The sequence below is a fragment of the Xenopus laevis genome, chromosome 8L (genome assembly GCF_017654675.1).
Source record: "Xenopus laevis strain J_2021 chromosome 8L, Xenopus_laevis_v10.1, whole genome shotgun sequence".
Taxonomy (NCBI): Eukaryota; Metazoa; Chordata; class Amphibia; order Anura; family Pipidae; genus Xenopus; species Xenopus laevis.
The window spans coordinates 113,159,824-113,182,608 of record NC_054385.1 but is presented as its reverse complement, the minus strand read 5'-3'; the positions used below and the strand labels follow the sequence as shown (position 1 = coordinate 113,182,608).

At 38.3% G+C, this 22,785-nt stretch overlaps 1 protein-coding gene across 1 annotated transcript in view; it reads left to right on the top strand.

Moving 5' to 3' along the window:
* The window catches only part of fut8.L (fucosyltransferase 8 (alpha (1,6) fucosyltransferase) L homeolog), a gene marked incomplete at its 5' end in the record, with an annotated part of 139,796 nt that overhangs the window by 100,590 nt on the left and 16,421 nt on the right, over positions 1–22,785 (top strand). Inside the window, 2 exon segments of the mRNA NM_001087633.1 lie at positions 4,415–4,652; positions 22,480–22,726. Of these exon segments, the coding sequence (NP_001081102.1) occupies positions 4,415–4,652; positions 22,480–22,726 (485 nt within the window).

The window sequence follows — 22,785 nt, the reverse complement described above, 5'->3', positions numbered from 1 at the left end:
ATATATATATATATATATATATATATATATATATACATCATTTTGTCCACATGTCTTTACATCTTGACATTTCCATAAGTGCTCTTTCAGCTCATCTTTTCTGATTCCCTTTTTTTCTGGCTGCCAGTTTGTGTCTGAGCTTTATAAATAAAAGATGGTCATAAAAGCAAAAGATTTAAATGAATGTTTTTAGAAAAATGCCTCTCATTCATTTTATTGGTGTTTGTTCTACAGAATAAAAGTATCCTTTTACTGGCAGTGTTTCTTCTCAACTAATAGTAGGCTGTTTTTCATGAGGCTGTATTCATAGATTTCAAAATGTATTGATGCTCTTAAAAGAGAACATTTATATATATATATATATATATATATATATATATATATATATATATATATATATATATATATATATATATATATATATATATATATATATATGTATATATATATATATATATATATATATGGGTTCCATGGATGTTAAGGAAATCTATTTGCACATCTATTACAATTAAGTTAATGGAAGCAAATTAATTGTTCGTGATGACTTCTACATTGCCCATTTATAGTTTTTATCATTGTTTTTTAGGGACTGGCCTATATTATTGGCCAGGACAAAAACAAGAAAGGTGTAGGTCAGGCTGCCTCCCTCAAGGGGCTCGTTCCTTCTCAACTATAAATATAAATTAGTTGCTGGTTTTCTTCTATAGCTATTTCCCTGGGAGATCATGAAGCACCCAGTTGCTTCCAGTTTCTTTTGAGGCAACTGTTCACCTGTTTTGCGCTTTCTAGACAATATGACCTACGATATGAAATCATACTGTATCTATATACAATGATATACATGCGATTTGTATTGCCCTGTTATTTAGTGGGCCCCATACATTACTGGCACATTTTTCTAAATGCCTAGACTTTCTGCGATTAGATATCCTCACGCATTCTATCCGTTGGCAAATGATCTCTGAAACTTCAATATGTTGTACGACATCCCAGTTCCACATTTGGTGCATTGATAATCGGGTGCAGGGCAAGGAGGGAGCACTTGCCCTGCACCATCAAATGCATTTTAACCAAACATTGTTGCAGAATAGTTTGTGTTTGGTGGAGATGGTTGGTTATTGCTCTTTTTAAAATGCAGCTCATTAGGGAATTGTGTAAGGTTCTACAAATTTATAAGTTTACATGCTTCTTCCGTTTTGATTTATACACATTATATAATTACTATTGTTTATTTTTCATTGGATGGCAGAGACTCTAGATCTTGTCCTTTTGCAGAACCTAGCCTCTAGCCTTTGCCAGGTTTGGGACCACTAGCTTCCAACAGAGCTGTGGTCTGTATTTATTATTTTTAAATTTGACATATAGCCAGTAGATGAGAGGGCAGGGAAGGCAGTCCATATAGAACAGTTTTCCCTAACACAGTTATGCTTCTGTTATTTGCTGAGATTTCCAAGCCCATAGTGTCTTTTGGTCAGGCTGCTTGATGTATTGTCTTCCCTGAACATTTTGTAGCTGTCAGTAGCCTGACAGAATTCTATGTTACAGAAAACTATGGAAGACAAGTACAAGCAGGAGCCCACTTATGAATTTTAAGATTCTTCTCTCTGCCTTAGTGCCTATGCTTTCAGGAATATTTTTCACCATTTTTTCATGGCCCTTAAAGGAGAATATACTATTTTTCTTGATTCAGGTGAAGGACAGTCATTTTCAACCACTCTTAACAGCTGTAGTTTCCAAGGAAATGCCATAATTATAATGAAATATATTTAATAGTAAATACTGTACGTGCATACCTCTCCAGTAAAATATTTAAACAATATACACATACACAGATCTTGTCTGGCAAAATGGCAGAGCTAGAGTCAATTGAATTTACAGATAATTATTTATCATAACTTTGGGGTGAAATACATGACTGGATGTTGAGTTTAGGAAGGAGAAAGAGAATTAAAATGTGGAGGCATTCGTCTTTATGTAAAGCCAAGTGTAAAGGTGTGCACTAAGGAAAGAATAGAAAGGTTAGCACTGATGACACCTTATGGGTGAAAACTTCATTTGGAGATAGCATTATGTTGGCGCTCTAAAAATACATAATAATATTTATAATAATTGATCGGAGAAATGGTTTTACCAAGTCTCATCTCGTTCAGGGACCAAGTCTGTAATAATACAGCATTTATCAACAACTTGGTGTAGGTGAGTTTTGAGTAATAGTTCAACCACATGGTGGCATGTAGCAGAAGTCTATCAGTGGGCTTCTGCTTCATTGTTTCAAGTGTCAGAACCAAAAGTGCAGAGAATATAAACACATACAGCTTTCAGTAGCAATCACATTTACAAAAAGCTTCAAACCCCTAGGTTAAGGCCACTCTGGGCATTTTGGAGAGATTTGGTCGCCTGTCGACTAATCGCCTCGTCTTTGCGGCGGCCAATCTCTCCAAAAGCCTTCCCTCACTCTGTGACGGCTAAAATGAAAAAACGCTGGCACTAATCACACGAGCCGATTCGTTTTCCGAAGTTGCCTCACAAGGTAACTTCGGGCGACTTTGGAAAACGAATCGCTGCTTGTGATTAGCGCCGGTGTTCTTTTCATTTTAGCCGGCGCAGAGTCAGGGAAGGTGTTTGGGAGATTGGTCGCCGTAAAGACGAGGCAATTAGTCGCCAGGCAACCAAATCTCCCCAAAAGGCCCAGTGTGGAATCTCCACAAAAAGCTCAGTGTGGCCTTACCCTCAACATGTTTTTATTCACAGATCTTGGAAAGATTCTTAGAATTACATTTTCTTTAGAATAGAAAAAAAATGTTTTCTGGTTAACAATCTTTTTACCCTGTTAAACAGGAAGGTAAATAATGTTTTTTTTTGTTTTTTTAACTGCTACTTAACAAAATAAATAATATGGAATCTTTGGTATCAATCAGGTAATTTAGTTGATGGAATCAGGGAGAAGGCTTAGATATGAGCCAATAAAGAACAACTTGTTGTATATGGCACAGAGTGAAAGCTTGTGATTTCTGATTTGGAAATAGAATGTCACTTTTGATTGAGGAAATGTAAGCGTCAGCAAAGAAGGGTTTCTTTACCATGTCTATCATTGCCAGGTTTTTAACTGGTAAAGAGTTACAGGGTTTCTAATCCATGGGCAACCCCAATTGCAATTTTGATATCAAAAGGAAGATACCGTATATACTCGAGTATAAGCCATCCCGAGTATAAGCCGAGGTACCTAATTTTACCTCCAAAAACTGGGAAAGCTTATTGACTCGAGTATAAGCCTAGGGTGAGAAATGCAGCAGCTTCTGGTAAGTTTCAATCAAAAAATTGAGGGTTTCTGCTCCCATTGGAGGTGCCGGCGTCTCGTTTCGGCAAATATTCTTGGAGACTATTCTTAGGCACTGGCTACTATTCTTAGTCGCCGGAGACTATTCTTAGACGACGGCGACTATTCTTAGGCGCCGGCGACCGTTTTTGTGCTTGACCCGAGTATAAGCCGAGGTAGAGTTTTTCAGCATATTTTGGGGGCTGAAAAACTCGACTTATACTCGAGTATATACAGTATTTATCTAACTTATGTGGATAAATTAGCTGATGCTTTGTTAGGGCTTTTTCTTTACCTTGCTATATATTCAGATTTTTAAAAGTCTGATTTCATGGATGCTTATCTTTTTCAGTTCAGCTACTATGTTACTGATAACATAACATCCAGTTTCGGATATCCTAATCACATCTCTGTGGGTTACCAGCATCCTCAGCCAGCCACTGGGAGTTTTCCATCCCATGTCTGAAGCCTCTTAACCTGAATATTAAGTGAAGCATTTTGTTTTCACCACATCCATATGATATTAGTTCATGCTACACATTTCATGTGGAGGATGCATTATCACATCTGAGATAAGAGCAACATATATTTTCTCTAGAGTGTTTCTTCTGGAATGGGTTTTGCACGTTTAGAAAAGACCTTTAGCTGTATAAAACGTGCGTGGAATTGCAAACTGAAAATGAATTAACATTGAACATAACATCCAGTTTCGACCACAGCAGTACTTTGGTGTAGGAAAGTAACTCAATATAGTAATGACTTTCCAGTGGTCCGGGGTCACACAAGTGACTACAGACGCCCAGAGACCCTCTTTGACACAGTTGCCTGCATCATTGCACTAAATTAGAAATAAAACAACAGGCAGCATGTGTAAAAGATGTTTGTGATAGATAGTGTTATCTATGGATAGAAAGAATATGGATTCTTTAGCCCACTATTTTTTCAGACAAAATCTCCAAAGGCGACGCTGCCTATAATATACTGATAAATTATTTTTAAATCCTTATTATTATTTCCTAGAATATACAGCCAGATAACATCACCAAGTTGATTGTGTTAACAGTCTCTGTTTCTTTTGTCTTTTTGGCACTACAGAACCCCAAGGATTGCAGTAAAGCAAAGAAGCTTGTTTGTAATATCAACAAGGGCTGTGGGTATGGCTGCCAGCTCCACCATGTTGTCTACTGCTTTATGATTGCCTATGGCACACAAAGAACCCTCATTCTGGAATCCCAGAGTTGGAGGTATGCTACTGGTGGATGGGAAACTGTCTTTAAGCCTGTCAGCGAAACATGTACGGATAGATCTGGTTCATCTACAGGACATTGGTCAGGTAAGCAAGCCAGTCTTTGTTATTGGTATATGTAAATAAAAAAAAGCAAGTGAAGAAAGAAGGCAAACATGATTGCTGCACTTGAGATGTGAAAGATCGATGTGAATTTTCAAGTCAATGCATTTTATAAGTTACAGTATGCTCATAAAGCTTATCTAGTAGTCTCCTGTCTTCACATTACTTAGAGGGCTTCTACCAGGATGCAAAGTTTCATTGTTAAAAAATCTTGCATAGAACAGATCTAGTCTTATATGAGCAGTTTATGGCATGAGGATAAAACAATTGCTTATCCATCCGAGCAAATTTGGTGTCGTCTACCCAGAAGACTGTGAGTTGTACATATAACATTAGGTAAGAAGAGCCACTTATTTGTTGATTTAATTCCTTCAAGTTTCTTGAACCTTTTCTACCTAATGATCAAATTACTATCAACAAGTAAATCAATTTGATATATAGAAAAGTATATGTTTGCTGTATAATGGCTCTAGATCAGGGGTCACAATACAAAACTAGGGGTAATTGAATGGTCAATCTAAGAGGACCAAAGTTAACGGGAAATGTACCGGTTACCAAGGCACATATCACAAGTTATCACAAAAAAAAGTTACAGAAAGTTTTTGGTGAAAACGCTAGATCAAGGGTCCCCAACCTTTTTTTTTTTTTTTACCCATGAGCCACATTCAAATGTAAAAATAAAAGTTGGAGAGCAACATAAGCATGGAAAACATTCCTAGAAGTGATAAACAGGGGCTGTGGTTTTGCTATTGGTAGCTCCTAAGTGGACTGGCAGCCAACAGGAGGCTTCGTTTGGCAGTACACTTGGGTTTTATGCAACTAAAACTTGCATTCAAGCCAGGAATTCAAAAATAAGCACCTGCTTTGAGGTCACCAGGAGTAACATCCAATGGGCTGGTGGGCAACGTGTTTGCGGGCTATTGATTGGGGTCACTGCTCTAGCTCATGATTAAATCGAAGTTCTAAAGGATCCATAATGCACTTGTTCCTTATACAATTCTTATGTACCTTTGGATGACCTCACCAAATTCAACAGATATTTTGTTATAAAATCAAGACAGTTTAAAGACTGTGTCCTTCATGCCATTACCAACAATATTGTCACCATCACATTATATGCAGAATGTAACCTTTAGTGACTTAGACAAACAACTTTCACTAGTATTCATCCAACATGAGATTTCCTTGAGCCCAACCATTCCTTTATTCCCGCACCTACCATTTAAAATTTTACTCTGTTAATAAGAGCAACTGGTTTAGGTTGGTAGGCTTTAGCAAACAGTATGGATCCAATTCAGTGATCTATGAAGGTGCTTAATCACAATATATACACTTGGAATTTGATTATAAAATAACCAATGCTACTCCATAGTATAAATTCATCTCAGACTAGCGTAAAATCAATTTCTGCTAATGGCAGTGTCAAGCTTAAGGACTTTTAATAGGATCACTATATGGAACATATATCAGAAACCTGTTTACCTTAAACCAACAGTGCATACATCACTGTTTTCAGGGTAAGCCTTATAAATAGCGCATATATTGAAAGGTGTTCTGCCTTTGTTTATAAGGGGTTTCTCCACTCCCAGCAAACTAATCTCAGGCCTCTTTCTGAAAGCAATCCTTGCCATTTGTTACTTTAGGAAGCCTATCCTATTGCTAAATGGTTCCCCATAGCAGTGCTTCAAAGGACAATATTTTATTACAACCAAAACCTTCAGCCTAGTTTGAGTTACAGCGTTGTCCATATGTCCTCACAAAGCTTAATATGGTTGGCACTAACACTCTAAAATGAGTTTTCTGGGGACAAAATGTCCATATGTACTGTGTAAAAGGGTCATGGCTTCACTGCACCAAGGATACGGTTCTCTTTCAAGCACAGTTACATGGATCCATTTCCATTAACCATACTTTTTCAGTGACCCCTGCAGCCAGTGACTAATCTGGACATCTCTTTTTTCAGTTTGTCAAATGAAAATGTAGAGCCCCTTTAATTAAAATTTATTTTTGAATATTCTGTGTTCATATCTTGCACTTGTAGAAAGTTTTTATTTGCTTTTAAATATTGTATAGCTTCCATGTAGCTAGGCAAGCAGCCATGGAAGGTCCTGTAGGGACTTCTTTGTACAGCATAGCTATTTATTATACAATGTAGGTAGTTCTTAAAAAGAGTTTATGGCTCTCTACATAGCTATATGATGAATACTTTTATATTTTAGATCATCACTGTAAGAGGAGTTAGGCACTTCCTCTATATAATGATATCTACACCATTTATTAAACCTGCCATTGAAATGTGTGTGGGGAGAGCTTGTTATCACTCCTTCCACAAAGAGCAGGTGTAGTACTATAGTTGATGACCTCTTTAGTCCAAAAGCCAAGATGCTCCTCTAAAACTATCACTTGTGTGCTATGCCAAGATTCTCCTCTAACCTGGCACAGAAAGGAGTATTAGAGGAGTGTCTTGGCTTGTAGATTGAGGAGGTTGACACCTTGTGAGAATTGACAAGGACCTTCTTGGGTCCCCATGCAAGCATGCTATTGCTTATACCTCACCCACCCCTGTATTTTCATTTACAATAGTAAAGTGGTTTCAGTAAGTGGTTTCATAAGTGATTAAGTCTAGGGGCAGATCCACTAAGCACCAAATTTGCACTAGCGTCCGCTTCGCTCACATCGCAACACTTCGCCAGGCGTAGATTCGCCAGGAGAACGCTAATTCACTAAAATCCGAAGTTGCGTCCAGGGCGACGAGCGCTGGCGAAGTTGCGCTAGCATTACTGCAGCAAGCGAAGTGAAGTTGCGCTAGCGTTGTCTACTTTGCATACGGCGGGAAGTTAAAGTTGAATGGACTTATATGTTGCAGCAAATACATTATATTACACAAGCCCAGGAAACCTTAATAAAATAAAATAGAGGTGTTATATTGCCCTACACATGTGCCCAGTGTATAGTTTATGTGCCATATGTTAGGAAATGTAGGGGGGAAGCCAGGTACCCCAGAAAAAAAATTACGATCTTTTGCAGCCTATCACCCTGAAAAATGAAAAGTCGCCAGCGTGTTTTGGGACTTAGAAAAATGTTCAACTATTTTTTGAGGAACTCCTATCTACTCTATTGCACTTCGCCTGGTCTGAGGTGGCGAAGGCAAGTCTGGCGCAAGAGGTAACGTTCAGTAAAATCCGCATCTTAGTGAATTTGTGTAGTTACGTCCATTCACTAGAGAGCAACTTCCCCAGGCGTAAGGGAGCGAATTACCACCAGAGTCTATCTCCTTCGCTAGCGAAGTTACGGCTGCACCCATTAGTAAATTGGTGAAGTAACGGAATGACGTCACGTTGGCAAATTTTCACCAACGTTAGTCACTGCCCCTAGGTCTTTTTGTACGAATTTGATTTTGAAAGAATACTTTATCTCTTTTGCATTGCATTCTACATATTGTTTTGTTTAATAGAAGAACATGTATTGCATTCGAAGGCCAGTTGCCCTATTTAGGCTAGACGGTCCAGATATGGAGCCCTAAAAATGGCTCATATCTTTACAGAATATGGGCAGCATTTGTCTAAATATTGGCAAACCATACTTTTCTTATTGGAAATGTTGGGCATGACATCAATAGCACATGTGTAAATCAACCCATATTTTGGATCCCAACTGGTTAAGAAACCCCTGAAGTAGAGTGTACCCAAGAGGCTCTATGCAGATATATAAAACAGACAATATGAACATATTTTTAGTATTACAGAATGATTGCAATATATGAACAGTTGTAACATTTGATATTGCAGTTTGCTTGCTTTTAATCTTATGATGGTTTAAGCCCTTTGAATTTCTGCTTTATAAAAACCATGTATTGCACATTATTTGCATAGTAATTTGAATAGCAGCTCTAACTGGGAGGTATCATAATATTTTATCACCCTATTTAGTCCTTCTTGAAACGTGGCAATAAATAGAGTAATGTGATATTTGCACATAGCTGTGCCAGATTGCATAAACATTGTGGCCTTCTCTCTTTAATTCTGTGCCGTTCTAATACATAAAAACTTAACCGATCTGTATTCACTGGTGAGAACAAATTGAGTATTTGGTTTAGCAAGAATCTTAAGCTGGTGACCTGCTGCTAATTTATCTTAAACTACAACACCCACATGCCTTAAAAACCAATACATTACAACCCATAGCTATATGTTAATATGGAAGACTTTATACCAAAGCAATAGCTTTAAATGGCATTGTTCATCTTAATGTACTTTAATGTGTCTGATGTTTAAAGATTGAGCTTTAAATTTGAATTATGATGATTTATAGTCGTGTTTTCCGCACCTTATAGCTCTTTTCCTTCTTTCTCGGGATGGCTAACCGGCATTCTCTCTTTGCTTAATTTCTTTAAAAAAATATTTGCTTAAATAAATGAATTTTTGATTTATAAAAGGGACTTCGAGCAGGTTCCAACAAGACTGGGGAGTCATGCAAATATCATGGCAAGTATACATTAGAAATGCATTGTTTATTCCCATGTGCCACCTGCATAATAATAATAATAATAATAATAATATCATTTTGGAGAAAGCTTTATCCTTTTATGATGCAGAAAACTGTGGTTTCTTCTAAACTGTTCTATACTTCTGGTTTCTTCTATACTTAGGTTTACCATGCATCTTGAACACTGAGAAATGCATGACTTGACAGGGATGGCATTGTAAGCAGTGACCACAGAAGCTGATGGAGAAATATCTGCATTGGCACATACCACTTTTTACCGACTGAAATATTGATTTTATGAAATTATGTTAGGCTTGACCACGTGTTTGACCTCAAATGAGGGCCATAATCTAAAAAGTTTAGAGACATATGGCCTACACCTGCCATATTCCTAAGGGAAGGTTCTGACCGCTTGTAGTTGCATTTTACACATTAACAGCTTGAACCTTGTAGTAGTAGTAGTAGATGAAGTTTGCTTGATGTTCTTTGTGTCCTCTATGCAAGAAAGACTTTAATAAACACCCTATGGCCTCGTCCTTTTCAAGCAAAACCTTAAACCTAAACACCAGTAAGGCTTGTATCTATGGGATCTTCTAGGGACCCTTGCACTATTTGTCCAGCTTTACTAACCAGTTTCTGATGTTTATTTTAAACACTTGTGGATGCCACTTAAAAGGTGACTGTATTTTTGTTATATCAGTAATGTGAGAAAAGTTTGGACAGCAAGTTGGGGTTCAGACCCATAATATAAATGGAAAATATATTCCATTTCAGGAAATGTTTACCAATGACATCAAGGGGTGTATTTATTAAAACTCAAATTGATCTCATATTAAAAATAATAATTCGACATAGCTCCCAACCAGGATTTGGCTTAATTTACTATAAAAGCCAAACAAAAATTATATGTGTGGGAGGGAAAAGTCTTGACAAAATCGTGCAACTTTATCAAATTGTCGCTCAAAAACTTTGACTTTTTCGAGTTGCACTCCGAAACCCTTAACTTTTTTGGATTTTCTTCAGACAGCCCAAAACCTTCAAACATTGCGAATGCAAAAAAAAAAAATCTTCCAATTGTAAAAGGGATATCTGTCATTGACTTTTAAATTACTTTTAGGATTTTTTTAGGATTTAAGGTGGCCATAGACGCATTGATAATATCGTACCAAACTAATATTCGTACTATATTCGGTGCCCGTATGGTGGGAAAAGAACCAACCGATATCGGCAGAAGACTTGGATATTGGTCGGCTCTTTGATCGGCCTGGACAGAAAATTTTGATCAGGTGCCATTGAAGGGACCCAAACATCGGCCATTATTAGCGCTGAATCATCAGATACAGGTAGAATTCTATTGTTTCTACCTGTATATCTGACGATTCAGCTCTACACGTGTGTATTGAAACGAACGATCTTTCTTGGAAAGATCTTTTCCAAGAAAGATTGTAATTGTTACGGCTATGGCCACCTTTAAGATTTTTAGCAGCTTTGGAGCATATGAAATTTTAAAAAGAATTGCGGTTTTATTCCCAAAAATTGGATTTTCCCCCTTAAAAACTTGCCCAAACAAAATGAGGCTTAATAAATAGGCCCCTCAGAGTTTGTGAGTTTAGTCCTGGTTTTATAAATCACTAAATCCACAAAAATGAGACTGTTGATAAATAGGCCCCCATCTGTACATGAAATATAAACAACTTGGTTATGAGACTATTATATTATTATTATTTGTACTTCTATCCCCTCATTTATTTTCCAGTATGCCATAGAATCAGTCAACCTAAAACACTGGTTCCCAATCTTTGTTGCTTGTCTCTGGGGGTACTTGGGGCAGTGGCAGGGAGGTTCAGCCTAAAGATTTTGGGATAATACCTATTTGATCTCCTATATACACTTGAAAGCTCATTTTGAAGGAAAGGTAGGGAGAGACTGAATATATATAGACGCTGCCCTTAATATTATGTAGTTATTGATGAATGACATAAGTAGAGTCCTTACCAAAAGGCTGGACCTCCAAGGTGGGACTTCAACTGAACCACTAGACTAGAAACTTTATAGCTATCTCAAAGGCTGTATTGCCATTTTGTTTGCTGAAAATGTCTACGCATACCAAGGGGGGTGTACGGTATTCATTGATGTTCTGGGGTGTACAGTTCATATATATGATATCTTTTTTAACATTTTGTTTGTTTTTTGTTTTTTTGCTTCATTTCTGATGTGACAGCGTACTGCACTGGATCCACTGACCCTCTGAAGGCAGCCTTCGCACAAACATGTAAATTTTGACCTTTATCAACCATCGCACTGATGTACTTCAGTTATAGGTTTCCGTGTAGCTGCCTTTGCAAAATAGTAAAACCTTTAAGGCAACAGTCCCAAGGTAGAACCAGGCATTACTTCCCCAAAGGATTTTGGACACACAAGAGAAAGATTCATGTGTTTTTGTACTGCTTTTTGAAGGCTTTTTAAACATTTTTGCATTGAGCAATACTTGAGAACTTCGTTCTAAACACAGCATGCACAATTTTCTAGTGCCGGGCATTCTAATTAATATTAGAGCTGTAGCATAGTGTGAAATGCAGAAAAATGCTTTACAACTTTTTTGCACTTACATGTACATTCCCTGTGTACATTCAATTGTAGCCTTATAGTCTTTCACATTGCTCTAAAATCTTCCTTTTCACCAGTTGTTACATGTTAAATGCACTTGTTCTCTTGGGACTGTTTACCAAAACTCCCCTCAAAAATAATAGAGATGCAGCAATAATCCGAACCATACTGTGATTGTTGATATCTTTTTGTTGTGATCATTAAATGAGCTTCTCCAGAGCTGTTTGTAGATTGCATCAGCTTCAAAAATATTCTTTATTGCAACAGCTACCTGCAAAATTCCAGGTTGCCTCCCAGCAGTAGGTCCATTTGTGTCATGAGATGAGGGGAAAACTTGTCCTGAACAAAAGCTAATGTAAATGTAAGAGCCAGCCTTATAACTTTTTCACTGGGAGCTTGGCGTTTCCAATGCAGAAGGTTCTGGGCAAGGTGGAATCACGCCATGTGGGAAGGCAAGGCCAGTCTGCTGCCTCAGATACAGAATTGTTTGATGTCCTCCAACTATTCTGAACTGTATATCCTAGCATTCTCCTCTAGTCAGATGTATTTTATAATGAATATGGATGAAGCTGGAAGTATTTGACTCGCACATCCACGCCATTTTTGTCAGTAGAAGGAATGGTATGCCATGTGTACCAATTAAGTCTTCTCCTCCTGTTAAAAAAGCCTTTGGCTGTGTTGATTAAACATATAATGGAATGTTTGGTCATATTGACACATTTTTGGAAAGCCACTTGATATAGAAGTTGGTCGTTTTTTTTACTTGTAGAACCACTATCTGTTCTATCCAACAGTATCAATAGAACCAAGCCGTAGCTTGCCTGTATATTCTGCTGCAGGCAAATGATTGATGATGCATACAATACATCCAATCAATTAAATGGAAAAACAATACATGTTATCTTCTCTTGATTAAGGGATTCTTCCTCAATGTATCCTACATGTCAAACTCTACAAGTATGTCTAGGACATGGACAAATTCAGATTTAGCCATTGTCTGGCATCAGCCAAATTGGGAAACAAGGTTGATTGTACACTTTATCTTGTGCACACCAGAGAGGTAGACAACAAATTTAGTTTAGCATGCTAAGGCTTAAAAAGACACTGCACAGAATTCCTAATTAAAGCAGGTTCCATCGGAAGCCATCTCCCTTAGAAGAGACGTGAAATACCTTGCTGTCTTCCCTGCAGGGGACGGTGCTTTTAAATTCGTCAAAGTAGCGCACTGGTTGTCCTTTGATATTACAAGTGGCACAGCTTGTATTAGCAGTAGATATTTGTAGTTTCAGGCATTTCCCTGGTAGCGGAGAAGCCAGAATTAGCCGGCAATATAACCCCTGTTTCCTGATCAGAAGAAAATGTACTGCTTGAATTGTGCTGAATGTATACCGAGGGATTCTGCGAAGCTATAAAAGATGAAAGGAAAATAGAATGGTAACGATTTAATGCAACAGCCCACAAGCCTTGTAGGGTTTACTGGATTATCTTTTGTAAACTTGCTTAAAAGAATAAATGGAAAGCCACCATAAAATCTCCAGGTTTAATTGAAAGGTAAAAGAAAAAAACTCCTGGACTGTGGTGCGTGTGCACTTAGTATTTTAATATAAATTTAATAGTGTCAATAATTGTAATACACTAAGGGGGTTATTTATCAAAGTCCGGAATTATCTCAATATTTTCTGCTACAAACTCCGATCAAATTGGCTCGGGTTTTTTACTCTATTTATTATTACATTTTCCCGAAAATTAGTTTTGCGCGAAAAAAAATATCCGAATTTAACAAATTTTTTAGACTTTTTCATCTGATTTTCAAGATTTTTTCATAATTTTCACCCTAAAACTCCGGGGTTTTGCCCAAAACCCAGCGCACATCAAAAAATCATTGGGACTTCTCCCATTGACTTATATGCAACCTCAACAGGTCTGAGATGCCGGATTTTCAGATTCGGACTTTTCCATCCTCGGGGTTTAATAAATTCCGAAAAATTTGTGAAATTGAATTTTGTGCTTATTCATAAAGCTGAGAATTTGTAAGTAAAAAAGTCTAAAAAATGTCCAAGTGGAATAAGAAAGTATTTAGTTAGTAAAATTGCCACTGGCAAACCACTATTTACACATTTAGCCTCTACTTTATTTTTCCCCTTGATATGACTTCAAACAGATTATTAAACAGATTATTAAACAGCATGAACTGTGGCATAACTGTAACAGCCATGGATTTAACAGGGCTGCCTTTACATTCCACACCTTTATACATTTTCAGTTTATTTTTCACAAATCTTAATGCTGTTTTTTAATGTAAAATGAACTGCCCATGTTTATAAATAGGCCACTTAGTGACTTATTGCTCTTTTGAAATACCTGCCTCCATGGGGAATTTATGATTGTCTCTAAAAGGACAGCTAACGGATTCCTTGATGAATATTGCTTTACTGCAGAAACGAGCGTTAGGCCAAATTAATGACTACGCCTTGCTTTGTCTTATTTTAATGTCTGCTCCTCTCTTATTTAGAGGAGGTTAATGAAAAAAGTTAACAAGAATGCATGATGCATGTAACGATTCTGGACTTTTTGTCACCCAGGCTGTAAACATCTGCACGGGCAGGTGACAAAATATCCATCATTGCTTCCCATAATTCAAATTGCACTTGCCTGTTCAGATGGATGGGAGCAATATCAACATTTGTTGACTCTTGGATTACAAGACCCCTATAGTAATGTGCAGGTCAGGAAATATTCAACCTGCAACTGGCCCTAACCTGCAATACCTTAACCAGCACCTGACCCTATCCCATAAAATGTTGCCATTGTAGGACCCGCACCCAACCCACACCTCCATCTTCTTACTCTATGCCACTTCTGTGCGCACCTCTGGTTCTAAGACAGGGAATATTTGGGATCAGTGAAGGAGTGTACTTGCCCAGTCTGACCCGCACCAAACCCTATCCCGCAATATCTGGCCGATTCTCAACCCGGATCCCACCCTAAAGGTGGTTGACCCGCACAAAACTAGACCCGAGTATGTCTAACTATACTGTTGCAGTGACTGTGGTAGGGTTTCCAGCTGCAGGTCGAAAAAGGGGGTTATTCTGATTTGGTTTTGGCCAATATCAAGGGAATCCCCCCATTGGTGTAGGTATGCAATCGGTGCAGTAAACCAATCACTTGTGGCACATTACCTGCAGATAGCTTGCCAATGCCCACATCATGCTGGAGTTCTAGCAGTCACTTTATTTACTGGGCCCATAGTGAAGTCTCGCTGAGGCCGAGTCTGGAAGCCGAGTTTGCCTTTTATATGTCTGCTACCCTTGGCAGTTGCAAAGTGTTCTGTCTTTTTGGTTCATCTATTGATCATATGCATTACCTTATTGCACCATTGCCTTACAGCAACTCATGCAGAGTGAGTTTTTAAGGGCTGCGTTGCATGAACAACATTACACAGTTGACTCTGTAATTATGGCTGAATACCCATGTGCACGTTGGAATAATGAGGAATACAGTCGGATAACAGCTGCCGCATATTTCAGCTGCACCACACCCAGTCAGCCCCAGATTTGTTTATCATGTTTTCTGGGATAAATTAACATTTGGCGCGTGAACTTGGCATTGATCCGATTGGGCCTCTCCAGCAGTGCAGGATACGCTGTTGCATCATTTTCATGGTTTTATGACAGCATTAACTATATCAGTTCACTCACACTTGACTTATAAATGTTAATGGCGGCACCGAGGTGTCCTTAAATGCCGTGGCCACTTTGTCTGATGAATTGCTTGCAGTCACCATGCCTTAATTAGATATTGGCCTCATTAGCTTGCAGTCAAAGTATCTGGTGACTGTGTACCTGCTCTGGTTTAACCTTCTGTACACACGGGACTTGGAAATGTATACAGAAATTTCATTGTGTACCCCACTGATGAAAAGGGCTTCAGTAACTAAAGGGAAAATCTGCAGATTTCAAGAATAGTTTGTTCGTACTTTTGCCCTTGATTTTGCACTTATGTCAGGGCTTCTACATGAATGATCAAAAAGGGTCAATAGCACTTTACCTAAAAATCCATTAACATTTACTGACTGAACCACTGCCCGGGGAAGTGTTTCTTTAATTTAGAGAGAATTTAGCTCTGTTTCTCCAGCCACAACCATATTATGGTTCCACCAAGGCCTGTATTCAGGCAGAAGTTTGAAATGGAGCCCTTACATCTGGAGTAACATTGAAGGCCATGGCCCTTGCTGGCAGACACTATGCAAAGGACCCAGCAAGTTTCAAAACACTAAATAAGCCATTTACTACAAATCAGCTAGTAAATGGCTGCAAACCCCTTAAGCCATTTAGGTTCCACATTTGGGAACCAAAGTTAGGGCATTGGGTTTGAAATTCTTCTAGTTTAAAGCCCCTTGTTTATGTTCTAAAATTCAGGCAATTTTCAGCTGATAATAATGCCTCGGATATGTGAAAGCAGGATTGAAATGGTCGCCTTGTTATTGTTCCAGGGGTATTCAACACTATAGTTTGCCTTCAGTCTAGTCTCCCCAACTCTCAACGGTAATGGCTCCCTGATAACCAGTCTACAGTCTAAGAACCAAGGACATAAACATAAGTGTTGAGGATAGATTGGATGTCTACCTGCCACCTTTCACAATGCTCTCAGATTTAAGGGGACCGTGCCAGTTCATGGGTTTTTATAACAGCTACAGATGGTGATGTTCAAAATAGTTATTGTGCCTTAACACCGGGCCGTGACCGGCTTTATATTTCCACAACTATTCTGTGCATAAAGTGGTGTCATGTAAGGTAATATATCATGTTCAGATGTTTAGGGAATCTTAGACTTCAGAATGCTGAAGTAGCTTCATATTTCCTGACATATTGTATATGTGTGCATCGTAAGCTCGCCTTTTCTCTCCGCGCACAGTACATTAGCTCTCTATCCTGCCTCCCACAGCATGCTTCAGAGCTACATCATTTATTTAAATTACAAAATGAGGCAATGTTGATCAAAGATGACATTCTGATCTATATAAACACATTTATTTGTTGCACCAACTTTTTCTGCCCATCAGCAGAGTATGGGGCCAGCAATTGGTTCAGATTTGAAAGCCACTTATGCGTGCCTTGTTTAAACGTATCACCGGATGAAGAAAAACAAATGAGTCTTTTTGGATATTTTCAATCTCACAAGGCATAGAATTGATAATAAAGTATATGGCAGGGAGCCATTGTTATTTGTATGCAGTATCCTTGTCTGATTACAAATAGTGACCACATTTAACACATTTTTGTGTTATCAAAATAGAGGAAAGCAGCACATGACCAGATTTTTTTGGGCCAGTTTTAACAATATTGGCTGATGATCTGAACTATATTGTCACCTTGGCGGGTGTCAGTTTTGCGAGACCACCAGATTGCAGTTGGTCTTCTAAAATGAATATATTGCCTGGCACACCCTTTTTTTGGCATAAACTGAAGTGAAAAGAGCTTCCACAAATTTATTGAGGGTGGTCATGACGTACAATGTCCTACTGTCAGGTCAGGCTAGGCAGTAAGATACTGCTTCCCATGTATGTCCTCCTTTAACCATCAAAAAAAAAAAAGTCAGTAAATCCCTTGTCCTGCTTTATGCTATTAGGTCAGTGATTTCCAAACCGTTCAGCTGGGTCTCCTAGAGTTGCTCAGAATCTCAGCTGGGGGTTCCTATCTGGGGAGAATACTGATTTCTCCTAGATACTCCTGGGGGTCCAAACTGAAGGTCAACTAGAGCAATATTTGAGGTAAACACTTGGCTGATACCACAAGTATTCATATTTCTCTGAATGTTTTAAGAGCCAACGGGAACTTTGGCCAAAAATTGTATTTCAAAGGAGTGTGGCCGCAAATTAGCACAGACACCACTTCTCAAATAATGGTAAACCATGCCTGAATATGAATATGCTATTGTTTCCTTAGAAAGTGGCTATTGCTTTATGACGGCTCCCAGAGTACAAGAACATTTTGCAAGATGTATAAAATTCCAAAGTGCGTTACATTTTACTGTTGATACAGGACAAAGAAAAGCATTCTCTTTCATACACTATAATGCACTGACCTTCTTAAATAATAGGATTAAGGACATTCTAGAAGTAAAGGAACTACAATGCCAGTACATCTTTTCTTAAAAATGTTATTCATCATATTAAATGAAAAACGTATCTGTATTGTATGTTGCTTGCAGGTACTTGTCCATTCAGTGTAGGACACGGTATAGCAGAGCCGGTCCTGGTCAACCCCTTTACTGGATCAATAGGCATGTGCATAAACGTCTTATAAATAAGTCAGAGCTTTCTGAAAAACTGCTGTTGATTTTAAACTCTGCACTTACCACCGTTATGTACTGCAGGTTTTGTTATATAATGTGTATTTTTAAGGAAATAGTTCATTTGCTGTAGCCTTAGAACAAAACAAAATATTTTTACAGTGGGCTGACTGGTGCATTTACCCTGACAGCATCTAGCGAATAAGCTCCACTCTCAGCTTCTAGAAAACAAGATGTTCCTTTTGGGAAATCACAAAAGCCCTTCAGGTTCAAGTGCTGATTCATTGTACTGAGAGGTTTGAAAGATAACGGAATGGCTGGATAAAAATATGACGCAAGGTAAACCCAATGTACTGTAGTTTCAAAAGCCTTGTTTGCTTGTGGATCTGCACCTAATCTGAAGACCCAGGAAAGGCTGGGGATGGTTAAACCAAAAAAATTAAAAAGAGATAAGCCACAAGTATGTTTCTACGTAAATGTTATCATACAACCTATTAGATCTTTAAGAGCTTCTAAATGGAGAGATGACCCCTCAGTTTAACAGAGTAAGCAAAACTCTATCCCTGCTAATTTTTAGGTCCACTAGTTTTTTTGGGTATTTGTTTGTTCTGTTACAGGAATTGTTGCAATTAGGTTGGCCACCTCACGGATCATTAGTGAAATACACCATCCTGGGAAACTCTGCAATAGAGTCTTTTGCTTCTCTCTACTCATAACACCACCAACATCTTATCCATCATATGGTCTCCTTTCAGACAAACCAATATACCCATATGGTTTAGTGCGGTGATCCCCAACCTGTGGCTTATGAGGAACATATTGCTCACCTACCCATTGAATGTTGCTCCCAGTGGCATGAAAGCAGATGCTTATTTTTGAATTTCTGGCTTGGAGGCAAGTTTGGGTTGCATAAAAAACAGGTGTTCTGCCAAACAGAGCCTCCTGTAGACTACCAGTCCACATATGGGCTTCCAAATAGCCAATCACAGCACTTATTTATTACCTCCAGGAACTTTTGGATGCTTATGTTGTTCACCAACATTTGTATTTGAATGTGGCTCACAGGTAAAAAAGGTTGAGGACCCCTGGTTCAGTGAGTGTTCATAGTAATATCTACAGCAATGACATGAACGTACCAGTCTGCTAATGCAATAAATTCTGTGAATCCAGTTTTGCTTTTGACCTACTCCGCCCCTCCACCTCATGACTATAGCCAACATGCGGCTCATCAAGATCAAATGGGCTTGTCATGAATAGTGCTCAAATACTAATGTTTTCAGCACATTGACTGTAGTAGAGCCAACCTTGCTTCGTTCTGCATGTTTTTGTCCTGTGACGTCTGATGGTTTGAACATGCACATCTGTGTTTCTCCAGTATAACTTTTTTACATATTTTTCATCCCTCGAGGGAATCTGCAGTGGCATTTTATTTTCACATTTGCATTAAAGTCGCGGTTGCCAAAAGGTTACAGTCAGGGCAGGAAAACCAGTGGGAATTTTTAGAGACAATGATAGTAATCTATCGCATCTTTTCTAGCTATAACCTTTGAATTTGCTTCCATTATTTAGAAATATTTTACAGCTCTTACAATTTGACAGCTCTAAAGATGGTACACATTATGTACTATAATGATTAACGGCACTTTACTCTTAATATTGGTTGACCATTTTAGAAAAATAAAAAATGGTTTATGTTACACATAAATAACCCATATAAAGGTGTACTATATACAATGGCTCATGTAATATCAACAGTTAATCAATGTGATAGTTTTTTTTTTTTTTTTTTTGCTGTTTCAATATTTTTCATCCAGATAACACTTTTATTATTGCATGTGGCCCAAGGCATATCTCTCTCAATAAACCTACCCTGAGTTGTTTACACATCTGAACTGGTAACAGCTGCAGTTTAGTAGTAGAGGAAGGACAGCCAATGTGGCACCACACTACAGCTTATAAATTACTTTAGGAACTGCTAATTTCACCTCAAATTTCCCATTATAGGTATTTGGAGCTCTCCAATGGCCTTTATTACAGTCCCTTACTGGAAAGATGTTAGCTAGGCTGCCCACTGGGCCCAGTCGAAAATCAGATCCCACCAACCACCCTGCATCCAGACTCTGCAGCCGTACCAGCCAGTGATGTTGCAGAAGGGATAGATGATTAGGGAGGTGGAAAAAATGGTTAGTTGGGTGGTTCTCATTCACTGTCTTTCCATCGTGAATTAATAAAAAGATTTTGTGGTGTCTGGACCTACTGTTCTTCACTAGCACGCTCAACTGTTTCTGCAACCTGTCCAAGCCACAAATCCCTAACCCACACTTCACTGCTGGGTCCGGTACATACTTGCTTCCTTCTTGCCCCTGCATTCCCCAGTGTTCCATATCTGGTATTCACCACCTGCATTGCTTCTAATGAGTCTTACTTTACTGAGAGTCATCAGCTCTGTCACATGGGCATTGCCAAAATACAGGGGCAATTATTTTTAAAAGTATTAGATGATGCCAGCTCAAGTTTATTGTCTAAGCTTTCCCAGTAGCAGAACAGTGAAATCAATGTAAAACTAGACATCACTCTCCATTAGAGCCCTCCTCAGGTTTCAGGCATCATTAGCACAAGTGTAATGCAAGGCTGCATCAAGGGACATATGTAGCCTGTTTCACACTCCTTAGTCAGGAAATGAAGAGCCTCATACCTTTCATGTACCATCTCCAATGTGACTTCTTTGCTTGCTAGGGAATTGACAGATTGTGTCTTATATGATCTGCTATTTTACAGAACGCCAACACCTGGTTTACTTACAAAAGGCAAGAACAGATGGTGGCAAGTCTCAATATAATGATCAAAAATCTTTTCTCTAAATCATAAGCTTTTTAATGGGTGGAAGTGGGGAGACGCTTGTTTGCTGTTATTTAAATGTGCTGTTCCTGCCTTCCTTTTGTATATTCTGAAAAGATTTGTATTTTTTGGTATCTTTCAGCTTATTTGTTTAATTTTTTAAGCCACGGTGCCCCTTCAAGCATTTCTGTGCAGTTATAAGCTTTGTTTATTTTTTGAAGTAAGATTTGTCCATTGGCATTCTTCTCCTCCAAAGTTCCATGTTTGCATGAAACAAGATGTAGGGAAGACAAGTGATACCATGTTTAATTGATATTAGTAGTGAAGAACTGTCCTAAAATTTCCCTAGAATTACTCTAAAAGACTGTACAAGGGAATATGTTTGTTAGTTGCGTATGTCCCAAAAAAGATAAATGAGGCAATGAGAAGAGACCATTGAAGAGTGGAACATAAAACAGCTAGTGGGAAGAGAACCAGAAAGTTGTGGAGAAGACAGGAGAAAGGCTAAAAGAAAACGGAGAGGTAGCAAAGGGGCAAAAAGAGAGAAGAGTGATTGTTGAGGTAGAAATTGGCAATGGAAAACAATGAAGAGAAGTAAAAATTTGAGCTGTAAACATTAATCATTTATAATGTTGGAAGAATTAGAACTGGAAGGCAGGACACAACCTGACCCCAAAAAGGACCTATGACTTAAGTGTCCTTGGTAGACATAAAAGTGTCAGGCCATGGTTCTTAATTATGGAAAATAAAATATAAGCTTTTTTAATCCTTTTACAATTTGACTCCAGCTTAACTATTTCGTGGGTCCAGGCTTGTGCCAGCCTCTTTTCAAGTTCCCAAAAAGGACAAAGGCAACTGAAAAGAAGGCAAGAAAATGGTCAGAGAGAACAGGAACATATAATACACAGAAGGGGCAGAAAAAAAAAGCATATAAAGAGTAATAATTAAGAAACACTTAGTAAAACAAGGTATCTTGTAATATGTTATTAACAAATTAGCACCTCTAATGCTTTTTCACACCTCCTATTGAAAAATGATTGTGCGTATGTAAAATTAACTGTATATTATATATCTTTCATCATACACAGAAGTAATGTAAAACCATTAAAAAATAGTGAAAGAAGCAGCAATGTTGTGCCTGTTAATTCATGTCTGGTCTTGCTGTACTTGTGCCCAGGGAACATACATTCTAATAGGACTGTACCAATCTGACATTGAAAGAATGAGGAGCTCATATGCGACTGAAAAATGTTTTGTGCGGTATTTTGTTGGTCGGTGTTTTGAACAGGCAAAGATGAAACTGAAAGAAAATCAGTATTGGTAATATTTAAAAAAAGTAATTTAAAAGGTTTGGGCTACCTGCAATCTCCAGGTGTAGTGTAGGTAGAATGTAAAACATCCTATTTGCAGGTGAATGAAGTAATACAGGTGACCAACCACGTTATCGACTACAGTCTTTGCAAAAAATGTCTCCTTGAAATTTCTTTATGCTTACCTGCCCAGCTTGTTTGACTTTGCGTTGTACCTCTCACAGATGTGCACCAGTTTCAATTTGCTGTTCATAACCAAATCTCAATTTCTCCTCCTCCAGGTGAAGCAAATGATAAGAATGTTCAAGTTGTGGAGTTACCCATTGTTGACAGCCTGCATCCACGGCCACCATACCTACCTCTCGGCGTACCAGAAGACCTGGCTGACCAATTAATACGTCTGCACGGTGACCCTGCGGTGTGGTGGGTCTCACAGTTTGTCAAGTATTTGATTCGGCCGCAACCTTGGCTGGAGAAGGAGATTGAGGAAGCAACTAAAAAGCTTGGCTTCAAGCATCCAGTCATTGGGTAAGCATTCATATTAAATCAAAACAAAAAACTATTGTCAAATGGACCCTTTAAGCTGT